At 35.6% G+C, this 17,013-nt stretch overlaps 1 protein-coding gene across 1 annotated transcript in view; it reads left to right on the top strand.

Annotated features, from left to right (window-relative positions):
- UNC13C (unc-13 homolog C) overlaps window positions 1–17,013 on the top strand; it is a 187,269-nt gene that overhangs the window by 105,359 nt on the left and 64,897 nt on the right. Inside the window, exon 16 of the mRNA XM_072871143.1 lies at window positions 5,749–5,882. Within this exon, the coding sequence (XP_072727244.1) occupies window positions 5,749–5,882 (134 nt within the window). The remainder of the gene's footprint in view (window positions 1–5,748; window positions 5,883–17,013) is intronic.

The raw sequence follows: 17,013 nt of genomic DNA on the forward strand, positions 1-17,013 counted from the left end.
TTCATGCAGATTAGTTTCTGAAATCGTAGGACTGGATTTATCAAAGTCGCACCCATACAGATGTTGTGTATTGATAGCACAGAACATAAAATAAAAACAAAGCAACATAAACCCAGACATTTGTCCTACAAACCAGTAAAATCAATGATGAGAGAAGTTGAAAGCCCTGTGTTCCTCAGACCAGTCTTTACAGATTTGTCTCAGGGTAATACAGATGTAGATTTTAATCCTGTTTCACACTGTGCCTGAGATTGCTTTCTCCACCGTGAGCCAGTTTTCCAGAGTGCAAAATATGTTTGCTTGTCAACAGTTTAGCCTTTTTTTTCTTAAACTCAGCAAAATCCCTCTACATTGTATCTTTTTCAAGAGAATATCAAAATTCCAGCATCTGGTTTTGGTGCCTCTGTGCCACATGATCCATTGTTTGCATATGAGCTGAGGTGACTAGGAAATTGATAGTAAAAGGAAATTGAGAAAAACATGATTTAGTGCAAGTAAAGAATTTATTTTGATACATATCATATGAAAAATTCCTCTTACTCACTTCCTCTTTCTGATTTTGATGTATTCTATGGCAAAATACAAATAGTTATAAATCAACTAGTTTGGATCCTGCATTAAAAAAAAAGCCATAGAATCCGCAGTATTTCCTGTGTTTGTAAATCTTAAGTGAATAATATGACTTCTCTTTAATGATACTTTACTGATAAGGTGTTTGCAATTATCTAGTTTTCCAAATGAATTATGATGCTCTCATTAAAATGGAATATGCTGTAACAAAGTGTACTACAAAATACATGAAGAAACATCCATTAGGTTATCTCTCAGTTGGATTCCTAAATTGTCCAAAAATGAATTAAGACAGCTTTGTCCAGGCAAGCACATCTAACTTACTGTAGCTCTACAAAATAATTGGAACTTCTTTTCTCTGAAACTGACTGAAATTTTATTCAGAACAGCTTAGTACATTGACACAAAGTGAGGAACTAATTGTATTTTATGTTAGTCCTATGCTGCTCCTTGGGATTTTATTTTCCAACAGATGTGGGATCACCACTGAAGGCAGTGTCATTCTTGGCATTGGCTGCTGTATGGATTTTACCCTATTTCAGGTGTTCCAAATAAGTTTTCACATGTCTTTAACTAGTGTTAACATACTGTTGTAAGAATTTACTTAGAACTGTCTGTTAGCAGTAAAGACAGCATTCCCTGTGACAAAGAATTAGTAAAAAGACACACAATTTAAGAATGCATCATAAAATCTAATACCTGATGATCCACTGAGTAAATTCACTGGATATAGCTTCTGTATAAGTCAGGGGCATTGGCTGAGATCAAAATCAAAGAGATTTTATATGAGCAAAGAGATTTTAATTAAAGAAACATTTGGAGTCTAGGATCCTTAGCAATACATTCCTAATCTAAATCTAATTACGTGTCTAGAATTGCAACAGATTGCTTCATAAAATTTTCTGAGTGATCGGAAATGAGTAATAGTGAACTTCAGTATAATGATCAAAAATTTCCCTTTCTGGCAGTCCTGAGCTGCGTCATCTTGGAGAAACATAATGAGAATGTATGATTTTTAAAGCAGAATCAGGCAAACAGCTATATTCATTAGAACCCAAGCAATCACATTTACTCCTGTTTCATGTAGTCCATTTTTCTAAAGTATTTCATTATTTAAGTTTGCCACTTCCATGTTGTTGCTTGACATTTTTGTATGGTAAAGGCTGTATGGTGTGCTACAACTTCAGAGTCATCCTAAAGACAAGAAGTAGCCAAGTCAATTAATGTGAGCATATAAAAACCTGTATTGTCATGTCTCGATGGTGAGACATCATCTGGTATTATTGTTGTTTGTTTGACCTGCTAGCGGATGTCTTTTAGGAATATCACTATTCTGCCTTTGGCCAGTTAGTTATTGAGCTTTTAAGTATAGGATCTACTACAGTATCTTCTTGTGGCATTTCACAGTTCTGTGCATGTGGACAGTGTTACCATCCCAAGTGACATTACAGAGGTTCAAGATATTTTAAGTAGTCTTTCCTAAGTGAAAAGGCTGGTGGAAAAGAAAGTGATTCTGCTAACTGGCAAACTTTCATTCCTATCAATACTTCCTGAAAGCTCTCTTTGAAAGCTCTCTCTTCCTTGAAAGCAATCTGTGATTTTAGCTTGTTCAGTGAATTATGTATCCACCAAAAAAGAAAGACCGGCAACTTCAGAAAATCATTCTCTTAAAAAGTCATGAATCATCAACAGTATCTGTTAACTAGTGATTTTGTCATCTTGATATGTTGAGAATTTATGTTCCTCTGACCTTTTCACATATATTTTTTTAAAATCTCATTATCAGTATTATCCGCTGTAATGATAAGCAGTATTCAGTGGCTCATATATCTTGTCACTGTATTTGTGCCAATGTGGCACTAACTGGGTATATCAGGTATTTAGTTCATGTTTTTATACTGCAGTTTCTCTCTAATGGATATAACTTGAGTGAAAAAGAAAGTTACCATTATCAAGATAAGCTTTTTCCACTTAATAGACTATATAGTTAACCACTTTTATACTCCAGAAATTCTGTGTGTGTAAATTGTTGTAAGCATATACTTTGCTTATGTACAAACTAATCTAATTTGGCATTTTAAAAGGCCTTTCCACAACTTCTGCATAGACTGTAAATACACTGTACCATGTAAGTGCATATGATATTATTTCCTAAAGTGAAAGGATGCATACTATTGAGAACTGGTTGGTTATGGGACCAAATCACAAGACTGAAACATGAGCTATTATCATCACACTTACAAAATTAGAGCAGATAAATTTCTTTTGAGACCACAGAGAAGGAAAAACTTAACTTGTTTTTTCATTTAATAAGAGGGCATTCTTACTGACTGTTCACAACAGACTGATGGTGAACCCACGTCACCAAAGCAGACTTCAGCAAAGCAGTAGAGAAACTAAACGTCAGTGCCTCTAAAAGGGAGTTTAATTTCACTAAGAAAACATTAAAATATAATTGTATGATGCTGTCCTCCCACTCACTTTTTCTACACTGTTATGTAGTTTACTATGTCTCTCATTTATGCTAATAGAAACATTTTCAAGCCAAACAAATTGTGTCACTGAAATTTTTTTGATATGAAAATAGCTCTGTTTCAAGTTAATTTTTATTCCAAGATGGAACAACTTCTGTCAGTTTTGCAAGTTTGCAACTAATCAATGTAATCGAACTTCCAATATTGTTTTACCTCATCATTATGTTTCTGTGAAGGCATCTGTTGCCAGAAACCACATAAAAAATAATAATGCCAGCAATAATAACAATTAATGTAAAAACAGCTTGAATGATTCTGAGCATTTCTAACCCATTAGTTAGATTTTAGGGTAAAGAAGGGAAATTACAACTGGGCAAGGGCAGAGTATGTGCTTTCATTTCAAAGCATAAAACTACATCTGTTAATGTGAGACTATTTAAAAAATACCTTCTCTGGGGATTTTGAAAATATCATCTTGATTTTTTAAAAATTTCTGTGCCAGAGAATTTTGTAGAAAGCAGCTCCTTGTGCAACTATTACTTTGTAAATTAATTACTTTTTGCCCTCTATATTAAAGAACAGAATTTCACATTCTGTGATTCACATTCACAATCATGAAAAGCTGTCTCAGCTACATGCCATTGCAGGTTTCTTCTGTGAAATGTAGCTCTTGGATAAGGTGCTGGACTAAATGTGAACTGGCTTTGTCTTCTACAACTGCCTTTCAGTTGGTTTGGCTTAAACATGCACTAGCTTCTGAGAAAAAAAAGGTATATTAGAAATAAATCTTTGATATAGAAATAAGGTCTTTTAATAAAAGGGTAATGTACAGCATGGAAAGCCTTTGTGAGTGACATTAATGCTCAAATATTCATTTCTGTTTTGAAAAGCACTCTTGTTTGCATGTGTGGTTGTAAATTGCCAGTGAACTAGTCACACCATCCATTATAACTGTTTCTGAGCCTCATCTTCATTTCAGTTGCTTTAGACACTGAAGCCGTAGCATTTGTAGATCAGCTGAGTGTGTAACAGTGTGATTAATGATACTTTTCTAAAATATTCCACAGTGACCACAAAAACAATTTCAATTAAGTGTTGTTGAAGTTCTCTTTTTGCCATTCTAAATGCTGTTAATAGATAAAAGTTAATTGAGGTTAAGATAACATTTAATTAATTCACTGTGACACTAATATAGTGTCATATCTATTCAAAGAGATACGGGGTCCATTGAGGTGGTCATATTTGGATTACAAATGAGAAGTGCACGGAATATATGTTTAAACTTGCAAGATAATAGGCATGTTTATTTTTTATGACTTAGTAGTTGAGTGAAAATACCTCTTTCTATCTCTGACAGCTGCATAGAAGAGACCTAGCATGTGCAGACATACGTCTGTGTGGCAGAAATTATGTGTGTATGTATGTGTGTGTCCATACAGAGGTAAAAATATTTATTTTCATATTTGGTTCTCTGCGATGAAGTCATTTATTGGACATTGATAAGGAATATGATCCGTCTGTCGAGCAAAGAAGTGAAAAATACTTTTGTCCAAGAGACTGGAGACTAAGAATTCATAAATCAAAACTGTAGAGACAAAATCTAGCTGTAAATGCACCTTTTAGAGAGATTGAAAAGTATAAAATTCTCAATAAATGTTTGTAAGTGGTGAATATTAGTACATACTTATAACTATATAAAAAGGTGCAAAAGGCAGGCTTTTAGTTAAGAGGAATAAAAACCACTGCTTTACTTACCAACTTTTAATTAATGACTGGAGAGTCATGTTGGTAATCCATCTGATATATCAGTGTGTGATGTCCTTCCTCATGATTGTTACAAAAATGTAATGGGGCATCTCAGGTTCTCTGCTTTGGATGTGAAACTAGTTGCAGTCCTCTTCATTTACAAGGAATATACAAAAATCCCATTTCCCTGGATAAAAAGGGAATCGAGTAACAGACTGGTTTTGCTCACAGCTTTAAAATCCTTGGCAAGGCAATACCTTCACAAACCTCTCTTTTGGATATTCCTGTGTATCTTTTCCTAGTATTTTTATGTGTCCAGGGATTTTTTTTTTCCCCTCCTAGTTTGTGGTGTTTTCCTCTGCCTCTCTTAAACGCACACTGGCTCTGCCAGTCAATCTATGAGTCCCTGGAAAATCTCTGTGCAGAATACTTTGGGCAATATCCTTTTTTATTCTGGCTATTAAAAAATAAAGGGAAATTTAACCACTTCTTCATTTAGGGCGAACAGCATAGCAGCTGTTAGGCCCAATAACTTCAGCATATAATCCAAAACAAAACAAGAAATGTTCCTTATCATTGATTTGTTCAGTATTTATTGTGTACGGTATAAAAGTTCTGCCTCAGCAGACAATTTTACCTGCACTCAGTTTCAGAACAACAAAGAATTTAAGAATGTATTTAATTAAAGTGTGGGCATGCACTAAAAATCAAGTTTCTATTGATCTCCTTTGCTGATCTGGCTGTCTTTGCACTGTGTTTGTTTTTTGATATATGTCCACAGCCAGGTACAGTCCACTCATACAATCCACTCTAAGTTGGATAGGCAGTCTTTGTCCAAAATTCCTGAAGAGTCTTAATATGTCACTCTTTCCAACCAAGTAATAATTTGTAGGTGGAAATCCCATAATATTTTCTCTAATTTCTCTAATATAAAAGATATTCAATCTTGTTTTAACAGGGTAAGAAACAAGAAGTTGCTAAAGAAGAACAGGGACCAACAACAAAGAATTTGGATTTCTGGGCACAGCTTATTACTCTGATGGTCACCATCATAGATGAAGATAAAACAGCGTATACACCTGTCTTGAACCAGTAAGTAATTACTTTCCCCATAAAAATTAAGAATCACAGATTTATTAAAATAAGGACAGGAAATACACCTGAATCAGTAGTTGTATTTTAAATATAATCTAGCTAGAGATTCTTAAAAATACAGAATATGACATTGACATAGTTTGATAAAGACTTAGTGCTCTGATCATGGAAAGAGAACCTGTTGTTTTAGGAACACTAAAGACACGTGGTATATGAACCATCCCAAAAAGTTAAGTAGCAAAATATTATGCAAGAGAACTAAATAGATAGACAGAAAGCAAAGTTCAGTGAAATAGTGCAATGGTATTAATGTTATGATAGTATCTTGGCATACAAGGTGTACAAATCATGCTGAGACTTTTTTAGGCATTATGATAGAGTTTTAGGGATGTATTTGTAAAAGAATAATGAACTTCACAAAAAGACCCTCTCCAAATTTATGATTGGCTAGAGAGAAAGCCTAGCCAGGCTGACTTGAAAATTAATGAAAAGGAGAGCAATATTCTGGACTAACCAGAGATGGAAGCTGACTTCTCAGAATTGAAGATATAACTGATGAGGGAGGTACAATCAATAACCAAGACAAGTTGAATAACTTCTGGTTGATACAGTAGTAGAGAAGAGTGAGACAACTGATAAACACAGAAGGATGAGACAGAGTGCTGGGTTTTGAAAATGAAATACACAGAAGGAGTGCAAATGAACATATTTCACATATTAAGGCTGGAGAAACAGATGTCGCGCTAATTGAAATGTGACATGATAAGGGCCTAGGGAAGAGTTTTAGCTCTTTCAGCTCTTTGGAACTATTTTAGAGAGAGATTCTAGAAAATCTGGGCATAGTCTAGCTGTGGTGACTTATGCAAAAGTTAAAATTGAAACTTATATCCCTATTATGGCTAAACAGTTAATAGAGGTGTCTGCAGTGGCATTTAATGGAATGGTCTGAAGGGGAGCAAGAACAAGTTTGTTTCTTTCAGCCAAAATAGGGTAGATACTGAAAGGCACTCTGTACATGGAGATGTGCTTGTCTGTCGATAAAAGGTACCATACTTTTTATGGACCCACAGTATAATTACCAAAGAAACCTCCTGGTGATAACCAGAAGTTGGAAAATATCTCATTGTGTTCTGATTCCTTCCTTTCCTTTAAATAAATGAAGGATTGTTTCAGTCCTGGATAATAAAAATCTCTTTGCTCAATCATTTCCTGCACCGATGTTATTAAGGAACAAGTTCTTACCCTACAGAGGAACAAGTTCTTACCCTACCCTCTTTTTCTGTTTACTCCATTTATACAACTTAGTGTGAAGTTCCTCTCTTAACAAAAGCTCAGTTTTTTGTCTGACTGTCTGTATAAAAAACATACTTATTATGAAACAGCTAACTGGAACAAATACATACATGTTTCATTTCAGTCTTTTAATTGAAATTAAACAAGAGTAATTGGGGGTTAATTATCCTAACAATTGTTCTAGCTATATTCTTACACAAACATGAGGGAGAAAGGAAAGGGATAAAGAACAGAGTTCCTCTGAGGCGATTAGGAGATTCCCTAAAGTACAGCTGAGTGATCGTGTAACATGTGAAAAGAGAATCAGGAGTGGATGGAGTTGGGACAGATTAAGGGAGAGAGTTTGTGTGTGTGACTTCTCTCCCATTTTGGGAGTGGAAGGGTGAACACAGGGAATAAAGTGTCTTTGAAAAATAGGAGCATCAGGAGCAAGAGATGAAGAGGCTGTTGGTGGAAAAACTGTTCAGGGTTGTTTTGGATATATTTTTTAAAAAGAAAAGCTTCTCCTAACACAAAAGCAGCACTTAAGAACTGTGAGAGAAATGACAGACAGCCTCTTCCCCCTTGCTTACCCCAGAAAAGAAAGTGGATGAAAGGAAAATATAAGTTGAATGCATAAGAATATTGCAAAACTATGACTCCTTATTAGAAATATATGGCCATGCAGTGTCTCAGTGGAATATTCAGGCCTATGTCCATTTGAATCCTGTTGTAGAAATGAGGTTACTGAAGATCCCCAGGAGAGCTCCAAGCATTCTGATAGGACTTTTCACAATGGTATAATATTGCTCAGAATTTTTTTCCTCAACCAGTTTTGGAAACCCTATTTTTATATCTACCTTGGAGGCAAAAAAGATGCTGTGATAGAGCAGTTTGAACGGTATCAGATGATGAATCCAGATGAAACATGACATGATTGCCTCAGCAAGCTTTGCAGCAACTGAAAGACCATGCCAGACCATTCAGTGGGAGTTGTGTGGGCAACCTGTGGATCTTATATGACATAAGAAACTTGACAAGTTTGAGGGAAAAACATGAAGTCCGGTATTTAAGTTGTAAAATTCTCATTCTACTAGTTAAAACAATGTAAAATGTGATTGGAACCTGATTCACAAGCAAATCTAGGACTTCCCAGCACTTGTTGAATATGCATTGTACACACTGCGAGAGAGCAGAAATTGCTATCAAAATAAAATATCTGTTCAATTAAAAGGAACAACAAATCAAGAACAAAATCTTCAACTGAAATATGCTTGTGCATTTGGAAATCAAGGTCTAAACTCTGTGACTGTACACCTCTAGTAAAAAGCTTTCCATTTAATTGTATAGCACATAGAACAGTCATGTGTGTTGTAATACAAATTTAAGAAACAAGACAGCTCTGGTGGGACATTTAAATTGGTTATTTACTGATTCTTACATCTTTGCAATGTAAGCATCCGTTTTCTTTCCTCTGTGAACACTGTGTGTTTCATACTCCTATTTAGTACTTTAGTAGTACTTTAGTACTTTTTAGTACTGTGTGTTAGTGACTCCTGCAGAGCATATTGAAATACTGCCTTAGCTAGCCCTTGACATTTTTAGTCTCCCTCTGATAGCTAAAAATCACATTTTGAAAGGAAAATAAAAATCATAGTTACCATTCTAGAACAAATGCTATTAACATTGTCTGAGATTACCAGGGTTGGATACCCACAAAATTATCTGATTCACTGAAGAACCGAGAAGTGATACTATTTATTATTTGGGTAAAGAAAGCATAAATGGTATTTTGGAAGAGCTGATTAAAGATACTTAGAGAAAGTACTCAAATGTGAAATAGTATTGCAAAATCTGTTAGGAACTTGTACTTGCAGTTAGAGATAAGAACTTAGAGCAGTAAGAACTTGGAGAAGACATAGTGTATAACCAACTCAAAAAGAATGTTAGAATAAAAACCAGAGCCTACAAGGGATGGGGAAAAAAGTTATATGATTAGCAGTTAAACTTTGGAAGTCAGAAAGCATTAGCTTAAAATTTAAAAGGTCAAGATAGATTAAATGTTGCAAAAGAAAATAACAGAGAGCAAAGGAAAATGGAATACAATGGGACTGAGTTCTCTTTGCAGTGAACATGGTATTTAGTTGAAATATGATCTGAGCATTCAGAAATTAAAGGAGGATGACACAGGGCAAGGAACCTAACTGAAGAATGTTGATGTCAACACAGAATGGCAAGTGATACTGAGTGTTTGGAAATTTAAATGATCAGAGCTGCTGTAAAAACAAGTCTCCAAGAGGTTTCATGTGCTCCCTCCCCATTCCACAGTGTGGAAAGAACTGGCACATGAAATCTGCAGGAGCAGATTTCCTCATGCTTCAGGAGCTAGAATGTTTAATAAATCCGTGAAGTCAAGGATAGTAACTTACATTGAAGAAACAGTATAACCATAACCTATGAGTCAGTGAGTTATGAAATATATGTCAGTGGGGGGAAAAAAAAAAAAAGCATGTAAGGAAGTTAAATGAAAGGAATGAATTCATGAAAGTCATGAATTGGACTATGTCAGGCTAACTCTAGAATGTTTCTTTGATAATGTAAAGTGTATCTGATGTGTTTTGTGTCTTGATTCCCCATTATCAATTACACGTCACTCTGTGGAAGCATATGAATATCACTTGTTTCATTAAACTTGTGAACATTATCCTGTTTAACAAAGCGATATTCTGTTCTTTCACAAGATCCACTGTCATTTTCTCATGTAGCATTGTATCATACACTTTAAGACCAGATTAGTTATATAGGCAGTATAAGGTATCTGTCTTGTCCATTATATTTTCTTCAGGAAAAGGAACATTGCTTTGGTTAAAAATAAAAACCTTGGATAGGTGGAGGATAGAGCACAAAAAGTGAGAATAAATGAACTCTTTGTTCACAGTTTAAATAGAATACATATTTTAGAAAATCAGATAGAACTTTTGTCTTAAGAACTAGTGAAGCAGTGACTATGCCAAGCACTCCGCAGATAGTGCAATCTAACCTGTTGCTGCATGCACAGCACAAAAATGTGTGTATTCACACACCAGGACCAGACTCTTTAGCACCTGAATGAGGCTGAACCCACCAAGTATGGACTAGGAGCTATTCTGAGAATGTACATCTGAGGTTCAGGGACTTTGATATTCTTAAAATGTAGCAGACTGCAGATTTGACAGCACAAATTAAGAAAAAGCATTTTTAATTGTCATGGTAGGAATTTCTTGGTTTAGGATTGAACTAGAGACATGCAGTACTATCTAGGATAAATGCTTTTGGGGTTTATTTATGTTTTGCTTAATACATTGGTTCTCATTTTCTTTTGAGCTGAGTTCAATTTCATTCCATTGATCTGTGGTTTTATATATAGCATTTTGTCAGAACTAGCCAATGTAAACAGTTTTCATTCATTTTTTGCTTAATTAAAATCAATAGAGAGAAGACATTCATAAGTGGCTACCTTTTATATGCAGTTTAGTATTTTTGGAAATACATGGAAATGATCATGTATGGGCAACCTAATGGTTAATTTATTTCCCATGAAAACCTAGCACATTCTGTTTATTAAGAAGTTCCACCAAATAGTATTGTATTGTTGGCATATGAGTTGAGGATTAGAGACTGTCATGAAAGTGAGGAAGATTATTTTAATAGCAATATTTTGGATAAACTGAGATTTTATAGTATTGCTCTAAGAATGACAGAGAAATTGGGAAAATTATGGCCTATGAGACAGAAATAATTGGAGGAAGAGGAAACAAAATGACTAATAGAGCACTCTCCTGGTTGTCCTCTTGCTTCACTGAGAAATGTGAAAACGTGTGGCTTTTATGAAGGTTAGAAAACATAAAATGTAGAGGTTTGCATGGGAAATTTCTCCGATATTTTGCTGCTTAGGGACCAAATTCTGAAATAGTTTGCAAAAGAAAAGTCTTTTTACCTAAAAATAAGATTATAAAATACAAATAATACAAAATTCCTCACTTACATACATGCTTTGGAATTTGACCTTTGAATATCACTTTCCTTTAAAAGTCAGCTGCTGCTGTTACCATTTATCTTTAGCGTGTGGAAAATTTTGTATGCTTCTGTTGTGTGTTAAGCTTTGTTAGCTTCCCACGTGTAATAACACTGCAACAATAACTATGATAGTTGCATAATGCCCATAACTATGACAGCTGCATAATACCCACCGGTCTCTGATTTTTATAAGTATGGAAACTAGCATAAGTTTTAGAAAAGAAGTTCAGAGACAACATGGAACTAAGTAGCCCATCAACACTAAATTAAAGTATACAAATAACGGAAACACGTATTTTACTAAATGCTTAGACCTAGGGAACAGAGAAGATTGACTCCACAGCAACAGAAAATGCAAATCCTTGTGTAGATTCACACAGGAAAGAAACCCAAACTTTCCATTGTGTATAATTCTTAGATCACAGGCTTAACAATGCACAAAAGGACAGCATGTGTAGACCGATACAGTTGTGCTTCATTACCATGATGATAAGGAATTAACCAAATTGTAGAATAATGAGCTTAATAATGACTATTAGGCAGATACACATAATGCAGGAGACTGGAAGGAGGCTATCTCCTTTCTGTGCTGCTTTACAGCTTCCAGAGTTACAGCACCTCTACTTTTGCGAGCAGATCATGGCTACCATCATCCTTTTAGAACAAATGATCTCAAAAGGAAAAGGCCTTTGTATAAACTAGTCCTTATATGAATGCTGTTAACTGTTAACTCCAGCTTGATGAAGAAATTCGAGGATGCATACTTCTTTTCTGACAAATATGTGTCTCTCATTCCTTCAAATGTATCTCCTTCCTCTGAGTATGGTAAAAGATCTTGCAAAATACAGTGAAGTCCCTAATTCCTTTTTTGGGTGTCTTTCAAAGAGTTTTATCTGAGAGAGGACTTGGGATTTACTCCAGTAATTGCATTTCTGGAGTACAGTTAAGATAGAGCTTTAGGAAAAAGAGAAATAACTTTGCTTTTTTTGCCCAGACCTTTATCTGAAATCCAGGATCATGAAATGCTGTTTTCATTAGAGTAAGAAATATGTGATAGGAGTCAGTACTTATTTACATAAAGATGTACCTAGATTCTTGGTTCCATGTCCTTGCTCAGAATGACCAGATGAGCCATTGCACTGAAGTATGGCACCCAGTAAGTTCCTTGTCTTCCATTCCTGTCACTGTCCATTTTAAAAATTCTTTAGATTTTTTCTGCCTGCAGCTTACACAACTTGGAGATGGTATCTCAGTCTTTAATTTGCAAAAATAAACCCTAGACTATCCAACTTAGTTCTGACTAAGCATTTGACCAGTTTCTTATGCAGTCCAGCTCTTTTTACAATATGAGGAGACTTGATCTTTTTCTCTTGAGCTTGTCAGAGTTCCTGGCATACCCTTTGGCTTTGTTTGGATTGGTTTTTGAATCCAAGCCCCAGCTTTAGCATCCATTAACATCTTGTGCACAGCAATAAATCATGGTAAGAAATTCTTGAGCTGTCTGTAACTTGTTTGGAATTGGATAATAATTTCAGTCCTTTAGTGAGGGATGGTTTCTCACTGAGCTCGTTCACCTGTAGATGAAGTTTCTCTTACACCAAACCTTAGTAAGAAAAGGAGAATCAGCCCTGCATGTGGCTCTAATTGTTGTGTATTTTGTCAGAGAACCAGAGAACTTCTACGCTCATCTAACTACCTGGGTCTGTGAAGAATTTGACTATGAATTTTTTAAATACGGTGAATTTAAAAGACTCTTCCTGGGGACTCGTTTCTTCTTTATATTTTAATGCTTTGACTAATTTTTGCTTTCAATTGTGTGTGTATTTTTATATATGTCAGAATTTGCCTTCAGTTGCGACCCCAAATGCAGATAAGTCAGTGGTAACTGCTGTGAACTGTGACATACGACTTTCTTGAGCAGTGTCTGAGTATTCTATGTGAAGGTCTATGTTTAGGGAAAACAAATAGAATTATATAGCTTTTTCTGTCATTATTCTTAGCCAGAAAGATACATTACAGTTGAAAAAACATTACTGCTGCTTCTGACATTTGGAACCAAACTCAAGATGTGCCAGAACTATTTCTAGCACAAATTAAAAGTTGTACTCTACAGTAGTCAAGTACTCATTTTAGCATTATAACATGATATCAGGAAGGAATGTAATATAACATGGAATTTATAAGAAGCTGTCTTCCTTTTCACAATACTATTTTTAGGGTCCTCCAAGCAGTTTCAACAGTGGCCACAAATGTCAAGCCTAGGTTCTTTTCCTCCTTCTTTACCTATAGATGTATAGATGTTAGAATTAGAAAGTTAAGAGGGTGTTGAAAGTATTAAATGTACGTAATATACTTAGAAGCAAAAATATCAGAACAGCTTAATACTGAAGAATAACAGGCCTAATAAAATCTCAGTCATGTTCTGCTCTGCAGTTTACTGTTTATTGTATACATTCCTAACATGAGCATTTTTCATAACTGATAATTCTGCCTGTCAGTTTAGTCAGACAGTGAAATATGGCTGACAATACTAAGTGCACCTCTCTGACAAAGTGCAAGCTGGGAACAAGGGAAGAGTAAGCTTTTTGGGAGTCATGTACTGGAGATAAATATCAAATGTTAATTGATCACCTGGAATTTTCTATTCTTATTTATTTCACATTTACTCTGAATATTCATGTAATAGTATGTGTATATATATTTATCTGTACGTATGTACATCAAAGCAAACTAGAACCCTGTTCTGGTTGGGAAGAGGGCTCAGAAGGATGATTCAAAAGCTTAAGTTCTCTTGCTGACTGACATTCACCTGTCATAGGATCTTGAGCAAGTCACTTCTACCTTGTCTTCTTCCCCATTCTCTGTCTTTTCTTTTTAAACTGTGAGTTTTGATGCCATGATTTTCTCTTATTACATATTTTAAAGTTCCTGCACAGTAATTTCTTAAACCTACCAGAAGCCTCTAAGTGCTACTGGAATGCAAATAATAAATTATATATTATTATTACATGAGTAATCTTAGCAACATGAGTAATCAAATTAAAGTAAATGTGACTACTCACACATAAAGCTATCTCTGAGGAAAATTATAGCAGAAGTGGTGCATACTGTAGCCATAACCATTACGCTTCCCCACAGGAAAAAAGGCTCACACTTGTATATAGTACATATATACAGGAAGTCTTCATCGGTATTTCGCATTCTCAAGTTGTACATGTGCCCTTATATTCTTAATCGAATGCACAAATGGTGTCATAACAATGGGGTAGATTTTTTAAAATACATAGTAAAAGTTAGGGAGATTAGAAACAGGTATGTTAGTATAAATCGTGAAGTAGACATGACACAATTTTTAGCCCTTCCCTTAGATAAGGTACAAACCACCCAGCAAGTAACAGAGACTAGAAGCATACTGTGAAAATTGCCAACATTGTCCAGTAACTCCTGGCAGATGGTAAGCCACTAGAAGCATTCTTGATTCTTCCTAGAAGAATAAAGACTGGAAAAAAGTCCTGCAGGCGTTAACTAGCTTTTCACTGTATGACAGATTGCTTCATAACAATCAAATCAACAAAACTGAACATAATATTCATTGAAATAATACAGTCATTTCCCACATTGTTCACACAAACAGTCCTGCTGGAGGAGTTAAATGGAACATTCCTTTCAAGCTCGTCATTTTACAGTTGGTTTCCCTACTTGCTCTGGTAGAACCGATTTGTACTGGCCTGTGTACTTACCATAGGGATGCTGATGTATGTTTGACATTAGATTTCAAGCACAATCTAAGTCAGCCTGCCCTTATCACACCTGTGTTGGAATCAGTAACACTGCTCCTCTAAATAAGATCTGCAAAGTCAATATCTGTATGACAGTGCAGAAGATGCAGATCATGGTGTCTAATGAGATTTACTATCACTGGCTTGCACCTGAAGTCCTAACAGTAATGCAGCTGAAAGAGGAAGATATCTTGCTTTATCAGCAGCACAGAGGTCAATGGACTGTCGTTCCATGCCCATCAACACAAGGTCTAGGGTGTGGTATAAGAAACATCTAAAACATTGCTTGAAAGGTGCCACCTCTGCTACAACTAGGGAAGCTGAACCAGCTTCACTGCTAGATACTGTGGGGTTTAACTGAATGAAGAACCTCACTTCTGACACACTTGGGAGGAGTGCGGAAGGAAGCTTCTGTTTCTGATGCGCTACATTTAACAAAGTACATAATTTTTTGCCTATTTGAAGTTCTACAAGGCTTTGACTTATTTTCTTGAGATCTATTTAGTATGCCCACACTTGCATAGGAACTTGTCAAATGGAAATGAAGTGGATAATTGAGACTTTTGTGGATAATTTGACATGTTCTAAAATGCCTATTTCAATGGATTTCTCTTGGGTTTATTTAAAACATATAAGTGATTGTTTGATTTGAATAAGAAATTAGGAGGTCATTTGGATTTCAATTTTTTTTTTTTTATCTATGGAGATCTCAAAGTTTTATTTTGTTTTGTTTTTTGTTCCAGGGGTGTTTTTAATTGCCTCTTTTCAGGCTTTGATAAAGGAGCTCTTATAAACCATGACATTTGTTACTAAAACAAATTTCATGCAACGGAGGAATGTTAATCAAATCACAGTACTATGAAAAGCTCAGCTACCCTTTTAGCAATTTAAGGACCTTGAGAAGAGACCAAATCCTGCTACCCTCATGAATAAAGCTGCTAGTGCAGTGAGTTGTATTTTGCATAATAACATAGTGGGCTGCATTAGGAAGACCCCAGCTCACAGGCTGAAGGAAGTGATTGCTTCCTTCTGGTCGGAACCTGTGACACTGCGTTTGGATGGTTATTTCCAGTTTTGATTCCTTGGTACAAGACAGACATTGTCAAACGGGAGAACTACAGTGGAGGGCAACCAAGCAGATTAGGGGGATGGAATGCGTGATGTGTGAGGAGAAGTTGAGGCAGCAGTTTGTACAGCCTGAGGAAAACACAGCTAAGGGCAGTGCTGATTGCATTCTTCAACTTCCTAATGAGATGTTATAAGGAAAAGACACAGACAAACCCCTTCCAGAAGTGCACAGTAAGAGGCACGAACACAGTTTTCAGGTAGGGAAACTCATATTAGCTATACAGGAGCAAATCCACGTTCCACAGTGAGAGGGGTCAAACACCAAAATATGTTGCCCAGAAAGGTTGTGTCATTTTAATATTTGGAGGTAGTCAGAATTCAACTGTACAGGCCCTGAGCAACCTGATATAACTTTGAGGTTCTCTGCTTTGAGCTAGATGACCTTCAGATGTCCATTCCAGCTTAAATTGTTCAAAAAGTCTATAAAAATAGCTGCATTAGCTCAAAAGAATGTCCAGTCTGGTGTCCATGTGGTCAATACTGGATGCCTAGAGAAAGAGTGTATCACAGTCATCATTGCTATCCTGGCCAGCTAATGGTTGAAATAGTAGCCACAATATTATAGCCTTTCTAGTTAAGGACAAAATTTTACTCCATCACAATTCTGTGATACTTGTTGACACAGGCCTTAGCTTTATTTCCTTTTCATTGACATTCAGAGCAAATCTTTTGAATGCATGATGTATTCTGTCAGTCCTGTACACTGTGTACAATATTCGTTAAAAGAATAGCTAACTGAAATGACACATAAATATTACTTAGATAAACGTAAATATATACCAAGGGGGAAAACCTAATCCCAGGATTTTGATGTTAGCAAATGCAGAAATTGATTGAAAATGTTAAAATTATTTAGATCTTACTTTCCTTTTTTGAAAAAGTAATTAATGCAG

This window comes from Ciconia boyciana, chromosome 8, assembly GCF_034638445.1.
Source record: "Ciconia boyciana chromosome 8, ASM3463844v1, whole genome shotgun sequence".
In the NCBI taxonomy this organism is placed as follows: domain Eukaryota; kingdom Metazoa; phylum Chordata; class Aves; order Ciconiiformes; family Ciconiidae; genus Ciconia; species Ciconia boyciana.